The sequence below is a fragment of the Ailuropoda melanoleuca genome, chromosome 16 (assembly GCF_002007445.2).
Source record: "Ailuropoda melanoleuca isolate Jingjing chromosome 16, ASM200744v2, whole genome shotgun sequence".
NCBI lineage: Eukaryota > Metazoa > Chordata > Mammalia > Carnivora > Ursidae > Ailuropoda > Ailuropoda melanoleuca.
The window spans coordinates 1-8300 of NC_048233.1; the positions used below are offsets into that span (position 1 = coordinate 1).

The 8300-nt window shown below is 40.8% G+C and overlaps 1 protein-coding gene across 1 annotated transcript in view; it reads right to left on the minus strand.

Moving 5' to 3' along the window:
• Positions 1–408: 408 nt before the first annotated feature.
• The window catches only part of LOC100465963 (ubl carboxyl-terminal hydrolase 18), a 13418-nt gene continuing 5526 nt past the window's right edge, over positions 409–8300 (minus strand). The window contains exons 2-6 of the mRNA XM_034645972.1: positions 3691–3726; positions 2330–2409; positions 1888–2034; positions 1441–1536; positions 409–749 (exon numbers count right to left, since the gene is read on the minus strand). Of these exons, the coding sequence (XP_034501863.1) occupies positions 471–749; positions 1441–1536; positions 1888–2034; positions 2330–2409; positions 3691–3726 (638 nt within the window). The 3' untranslated portion in view covers positions 409–470. The remainder of the gene's footprint in view (positions 750–1440; positions 1537–1887; positions 2035–2329; positions 2410–3690; positions 3727–8300) is intronic.

The window sequence follows — 8300 nt, forward strand, 5'->3', positions numbered from 1 at the left end:
GTGTGTATATATATATATATATATATATATATATAATATATATTTATATACATGTATTATATATATATTATATTATGTATATACCACATCTTCTTTATCCATTCATCTGGCACCTGCATCCCAATGTTTACAGTAGCAATGTCTACAATAGCCAAACTGTGGAAAGAGCCCAGATGTCCATCAACAGAAGCTTTTTGAATCTTAAAAGAAAAGCAACTACAAACAGCAAATGTTGGTCATAGTAGTATGGTAATAATAACCCATCATTGTTATTTAAGAACACACAGGTTTCCCTCACTTAAATGCTTTTTAAAAAATTAACGTTTCTTGAACATATGAATATGTTCACATCATGAATCACACCAAGCAGCTGCTGGTGCGTTTTCCTCCCTTTGTGTGCCCCAAGCATGGCCAGCAGAGGCCATGATTTATGAGATAGTATAATGACACAGATGAGATGACCAAAAGTGCTATATCTGATGAGTGGGTGACTTCAAGTACCTTAGGCGAGGAGAGGCAAAATCAAGCAGACAAGGGGTCTGAAGAGATGGAGGATGGAAGGGAATTAAGGAGCTTCTCACCTGTTCCTCGGCATTGCAGAGGTCTTCTTCAGTCAGAAGGACCTGACTTAAATCCAAGCTCTGGGGGAAATAGAGTGAGTGGCAGATCTTTTCTGTCTGAGAATTCCTGATGGAGAACCGCAAGAGGTGGATTGTCAAGGTCTGGGGCAAATGGATCAGCTTCAAGACCTGAAAAAGCAAAATTACTCTGGAGATAAGTCCTAAGGCACTTGAAATGGGTAGATTTAGAGAAATACTGGGCCAATGGTGTGTTCTTCTTCCCCAAAAGGATCAGAATTATATAATACAGAATTAAGGGCTCCCATCTGCTGAATCTGTTGAGCTCTCCACAAAAGGCATGAGTAGTCCTAGGGTTACGCACAGGAACCAGAGCCCAGGGGAATTACAGAGTCTACTCTAGATAGCTGGTCTAACCCATGGAAAACTTCCTGCTGCTCTTGGACCTTCTCTTACCTTTTTTTTTTAAGATTATTTTTTGTCAGAGAGAAATAGCACAAGCAGCAGAAGCAGAAGGCAAAGGGAGCTCTGAGCAGAGTGAGCAGCAGGCAAGGGAGAAGCAGACTCCCCACTGGGCAGGGAGCCCGATGTGGGGCTCAATCCCAGCACCCCAGGATCATGACCTGAGCGAAGGCAAATGCTTAACCGACTAATCCACCCAGGAGTCCCTTCTCTTATCTCTTAAAATCTCAGTGATGGGCCTCTGAAAGTCAGAAGCCCCAGATCCCAGATACTAGCCTGATACGGATTCCCTCCCTTAACCAACACACGGTACCCTCAAGGCCTCTATAAAGACTCTATCAGGAAATCCACTAAAGGCAACCCCAAACTAGGGAAGCTTCTGGTTTCAGAGAGTGAGTACCTGTTTCCCACAAGTCTTCTTCCCACATTTCTCACAGAAGCATTTGCTTTTGCCTGATAACTCCCTGGGCTGGAAGAAACATCGAAGGGCATCTTCCTGTGTCAGGAGACCAAAGAAAAAGCAGAGTTAGTATTTACCACCCTACAGATGAGGATTTAAGTTTTCCTTCTGGTTCTCTCCATGTCCCCCCCTGAACACCTGGCAGGATCTCCAAAAGTACCTACTGACTGGAAGGAAAAAACAGGAGGGAGCACTTGTTAAGCTAGCAATGTGAGGAAAGGAAGTAAAAGGAAACATTTTTTTTCATCAAATCAAAGGAGAAACTTAGAACTGTTCAAAGGAAATAGAAATAATTTTTTAAAAGGCAAAGGTGAATTAAAGAAGTAAAGGCACACTGGCAGCACTGGGTTTATGGGAATAGCAAATTCACCAAAAGAAATCCCTCACCAGTGTTTTCAGGGGTTTTGAGTCCATATCAAAAAGAGGAAGGGGGAGGGTCAACATGCTACTGTTTCTGCTCCTCTCCACAGTACATTCAAGGCAAACCAAGGACTCCATCACCTGGATTGTATACAGGGCCTGCAGCCTCTCTACCTGTAAGAGAAAGGAGGTGAGAGGAAAGAAGGGTACAAAACCATAAACAAAACAGGTCAAGTCAATTTCCAGAAATTGTAGCCACCAGACAGAAGCTCCAAAAATGGTAGCCACTGATGCTCTTTGCTCTTCAAAAAAGGTGCAAAATAGTAAGAGTAATAATATTCTGGAATTGTGATAAAACATTTTATGCAGATTTGTCTTTTAATCCCCTTTTACATCATATTAAAGATTGCTGAATGAGCTAAATGAGCACCATCTTAAACTTCTGTGTTCTCTGGTTCCAGGGTCTCACCAAGTCCACATCTGTGATTTGGTCCTTAATTAGGTTCCAGACTGTGAGGTAGAGTTGAGCAGCATCATGCTGGACAAACACTGGACAAAGAGAAAAGTAATAGCCTGATCAGCGTGGTCACCAGGGACTTTTCTCATGCATCACCTTGTGCCTCAGTTACCTAGATACACATGAACACTCATCACTTTGTTCACCTGTAGCCTTCACCATCACCAACACCCCCCCCCCGCTTTAGTTAGGCACTAAAAATGAAAAATAAGCTTGTTATTTGTTTTTGAGAACTCCTCTTAAAACTTAAAATCCAGTCCGACTGCATCACAGAAGTTTCCTTTCCTCTGACTGGCCACCCACGCCTACTGGCCTCTACTGGGGGACCCAGCCAGATAAAACCAATGTTCAATAGTGGATTCTCTCCTATTTCCAAGCCAAGCCAACACCTTAATTGGACTCTAATGGCCATTCATTTCTCTGTACTTTTATTTAATTTCTTTTTCATTCCCCAGAAATTGAGCAGTTTCCCAATACTCAAATCTGACCCAGGTCTTCCCCAGAAGTATCTATGAGAACAAGAAAGGAAAGAACCATCTTAGTGTTAGATGATGCTGATTAAGAGGAAACAGGAATTAAGCAGTAAATTCTCCATGTGTTATATAAGAAGCCTAAAAGACAGATATAAATGAACTTCTGTCCTTCAAAAGAAATCTAGGAATACAAAGAAAATAAAAAACACACTGAAGACTATTTTACAAAAGAATATATGTCTGCTAACATGCAAAGACATTGCAAGAAAAGGTAGTTATTGTAAATGTATTAAATATTCATGTCAGCTATCTCAACACCATTTTATTTCCTTCATGATAGTTACCACAATTTGTACTTAACATTTTTGGATTTAATTTTGTTTTATTTTTGTTTTGACCTGTCTCTTCTCTAGGTTGTAAGCTCCATGGAGGCAAAGACTCTATCAGTCTTATTCCCTTATCTACAGAAACTATCCCTGAGAAGACCCAGATGTTAGTCTCTCTAGACTTTAGATTACTTATCATAATTTGCTTAAAGAACTAAATAAAGCCATATCAAAATAACCAAAGTATGAAAACTGTCTCACCAAATACAGAATATCAATAAAGAATAAAATTATTTAAAAAATCCAAATAGAAAATCTTGAACTGAAGAATACAATAACAGAAATGAAGAGTTTTCAACAGGTGGTAAATAGCAGATTGAAGGTGGCAGAAAAAAAGAATTATCAAACTTGAAAACAGGTCAATGAAATCATACAGTCTGAGGAATGAAAAGAAAAATGCATGAGGACAAATGCACAGAGTATCCAATGGGCTCAGTGATGAATTTTACCAAACCTTTATGGAAGAAATTATACCAGCTCTCAAAAAAATCTTCATAAGATAGAAACAGGGGAACTCATTCAATAAGGTCGCCATTATCCTAATACAAAAAAACAGACAAAGACATTACAAGAAAACTACAGATCAATATCTCTCATGAACGTAGATGCAAAAAGCCACAAGAAATTATTAGCAAATGGAATCCAACAAAATGTAAAAAGAATTATATACAACAACCAAGAGAGATTTAACCCCAGGTATGCAAGACTAGCTCAACATCTGAAAACTAATTAATGTAATCCATCATATCAATACTCTAAAAACAAAATTCAAATGATTATGTTAATAGATGCCCAAAAAGCATCTGACAAAATCCAGCATTTATTCATGATAAAAACTCTCAGCCAACTAGTAACTGAGAGGAACTTCCTAAGTTTGATAAGACATCTTCAGAAAAACCTACAGTTAACATCACACTTAATGGTGAGAAATTTTTCTGCTAAGATCAGGACAAGGACAAGAATGTCCCTTATCACCACTCTTTTTAAATGTGCTATTGGAAGTCCTAGCTAATGCAATAAGACAAGGAGAGGAAATAAAAGGTAAATTGAGAGGGAGGAGTTAAGATGGCGGAGAAGTAGGGGACCCCTTTTTCAGCTGGTCCCCTGAGTCGAGCTGGATAGGTACCAGACCAGCCTGAACACCCACGGAATCAGCCTGACGCAGGAAGATACATCTGGATCTCTACAAATGAACATCTCCAGCGCTGAGTATTGAGGTATGAAGCGGGGAGCCATGAAACCGTGCACAGATATCGGAAGATAAAGGAAGGGGGAGGGAGCAACCGCGTTCGGGCGCCAGGAAGCAGTATCCACCTGCACAGGGGAGCAGGCGGACTCACAGACTAGCACCCGTGAGAGAGCAGACTGAGACCGTGAGCCAGGGAGCGCGCAACCAGACTGAGGGCCGGAGTTTCAGAGCATGCAGGGGGCAGCTGGCAGCTAGCGGCTGGCAGTATTAGAAACACAAAGGACAGAGACGCGTGGACCCTGGAAGTGAGGGCTGGGACGCCAGGTGTGGAGCGCATATCCCGGGATGCTGCAGGGTTGAGCAGCACCAACAGTAACAGAGTTAAAGTGGCCAGAACATCAGTGGAGAATGGTCCGTGATCCCTCTGTTCTAAGACAGAGGCTGAGATTCGGCCACTGCTGCTCTGACCCTCAGAAGAGGCACAGCAAACCGTCAGGGAAACCCGCCAGAGAACAAAAGCCTGGAAACACCAGCTCATAGTGTGCCCATCCCCATGCCCCCTCGCAGGAGACACGGAGACCCTACCCAAACAGGGTTGCCTGAGTATCGGCGTGGGGGGCCCCTCCCCCAGAAGGCAGGCTGAAAAATCAAGAAGCCCACATCCCTAAGATTCCCTATAAAACAAGGGTGCACAGCCTGGGTACCGGTCAATAATTTGGGCTCTGGACAACCCCGCACCTCTCCTCATCAGAATGACGAGAAGGAGAAGTCCTCCCCAGCAAAGAAAAGACAATGAGTCTGTGGCCTCTGCCAGAGAACTCATGGATATGGATANTCTGTGGCCTCTGCCACAGAACTAATGGATATGAATGTAACCAAATTATCAGAAATGGAATTCAGAGTAACAATGGTCAAGATTATGTGTAGACTTGAAAAAAGTATTAACGAAAATGTTAATGAGAATATAGAATCTCTAAGGGTGGAGATGAGAGCAAATTTGGGAGAAATTAAAAATTCTGCGAGCCAAATACAGTCAAAACTAGAGGCTCTGACGGCCAGGCTGAATGAGGCAGAAGAAGGTATCAGCGAATTGGAGGATGGGTTAGTAGAAGAAAAAGCTAAAATAGAATCTGGACTCAAAAAAAATCCATCCTCAGGAATGTACGTTACAGGAGATCACTGACTCAATGAAACGTTCCAATCTCAGAATCATCGGCATCCCCAAGGGAGTGGAGAAAAACAGAGGTCTAGAAGAGATATTTGAACAGATTATAGCTGAAAACTTCCCTAATCTAGCAAGGGAAACAAACATTCGTGTCCAAGAGGCAGAGAGGACCCCTCCCAAGCTCAACCATGACAAACCTATGCCACGTCACGTCATAGTGCAATTCGCAAATATTAGATCCAAAGATACAGTCTTGAAAGCAGCCAGGGCAAAGAAATTTCTCACGTACCAAGGCAAAGGTATCAGAATTACGTCAGACCTGTCTACACAGACCTGGAATGAGAGAAAGGGTTGTGGGGGCATTTTTAAAGCTCTTTCAGAGAAAAACATGCAGCCAAGGATTCTTTATACAACAAGCCTGTCATTCAGAATTGATGGAGAAATAAAGACCTTCCAGAATCGCCAGCCACTGACCAATTTCGTAACCATGAAAACAGCCCTACAGGAGTATTAAGGGGGGTTCTATAAAGGTAAAAAGGCCCCAAGAGTGATACAGAACAGAAAGTCACAATCTATAGAAACAAAGACTACTGACAACATGGCATCATTAAAATCATATCTCTCAATAATTAGTCTCAATGTAAACGGCCTAAATGCTCCCATAAAATGCCACAGGGTTGCAGATTGGAAAAAAAGACATGACCCATCCATTTGCTGTCTACAAGAGACTCATTTTGAAACTAAAGATACATTCAGACTGAAATTAAAGGGATGGAATACCATCTTTCTCACCAATGGACCTCAAAAGAAAGCTGGGGTAGCAATTCTCATATCAGACAGAGTGGATTTTAAACTAAAGACTATACTTAGAGACACAGAAGGGCACTATATTATTCTTAAAGGATGTATCCAACAAGTGGAGATGACAATTATAAATATATATGGCCCCAAAAGGGGAGCAGCAAGATACACAAGCCAACTCTTAACGAGAATAAAGAGACATATAGATAAAAATACGCTAATAGTAGGGGACCTCAACACTCCACTATCAGCGATAGACAGAGCACCGGAGCAGAAAACCTACATAGAAACAAGAGTTTGAATACAATACTCCACGAGTTGGACCTCATAGATATATACACCGCAGAACCAAAAAATACTCATTCTATTCTAATGCCCATGGAACATTCTCAAGAATAGACCATGTTCTGGGACACAAAACAGGTGTCAACTGATACCAAAAGACTGAAATTATCCCCTTCATATTCTTAGACAACAACGCTATGAAATTGGAACTCAACCACAAGGAAAAATTTGGAAGAAACTCAAACACTTGAAGACTAAGGACCATCCTGCTCAGGAATGATTCGATAAAACAGGAAATCAAAAATCAATTTAAACAATTTATGGAGACCAACGAGAATGAAAACACAATGGTCCAAAACCTATGGGACACTGCAAAGGCAGTCCTAAGGGGGAAATACATAGTCATCCAAGCCTCACTCAAAAGAATAGAGAAATCTAAAATGCAGTTTTTATATTCTCACCTCAAGAAGCAGGAGCAACAACAAGAGGAACAGGACTAATCATGCACGAGAAAGCAGTTGACCAAGATTAGAGCAGAAATCAATGAATTAGAAACCAGAAGTACAGTAGAGCAGATCAACAGAGCTAGAACCTGGTTCTTTGAAAGAATTAATAAAATTGACAAACCGCTGGCAAGACTTATCCAAAAGAATAGAGAAAGGACCCAAACTAATAAAATTATGAATGAAAAAGGAGAGGTCACGGCCAACACCAATGAAATTGGAAGGATTATTAGAAACTTTTATCAACAGCTATATGCCAATAAATTAAGCAACCTGGGAGAGATGGAGGCCATCCTGGAAACCTATAAAGTACCAAGACTGAAACAGGAAGAAATTGATTTTGTAAACAGGCCAATTAATTATGAAGAGATTGAGTCAGTGATAAATAACCTTCCAAATAACAAAACTACAAGCCCAGATGGTTTTCCTGGGGAATTCTACCAAACATTCAAAGAAGAAAAAGTACCTATTCTCCTAAAGGTATTTCAAAAAATAGAAACAGAAGGAAAGTACCAAACTCATTCTATGAGGCCAATATTACCTTGATCCCCAAACCAGGAAAAGACCCCATCAAAAAGGAGAATTACAGACCGATATCCCTAATTAATATGGATGCTGAAATCCTCAACATGATTCTTGTTAATAGAATCCAACAATACATTAAAAGGATTATCCATCATGACCAAGTGGGATTCATACCTGGGATGCAAGTGTGGTTCAACATTCGCAAATCGATCAGCGTGATACATCATATCCACAAAAAAAGACTCAGGAACCATATGATCCTCTTAATTGATGCAGAAAAAGAATTTGACAAAATACAGCATCCTTTCCTGATTAAAACCCTTCAGAGTGTAGGAATAGAGGGTACATTTCTCAGTATCATAAAAGCCATCTATGAAAAGCCTACAGCAAATATNAGCCTACAGCAAATATCATTCTCAATGGGGAAAAGCTGGAAGCCTTTCCCTTAAGATCAAGAACACGACAAGGATGCCCACTCTCACCATTATTATTCAGCATAGTACTAGAAGTCCTTGCAGCAGCAACCAGACAACAAAAAGGGATAAAAGGTATCCAAATAGGCAAAGAAGAAGTCAAACTGTCTCTCTTCGCAGATG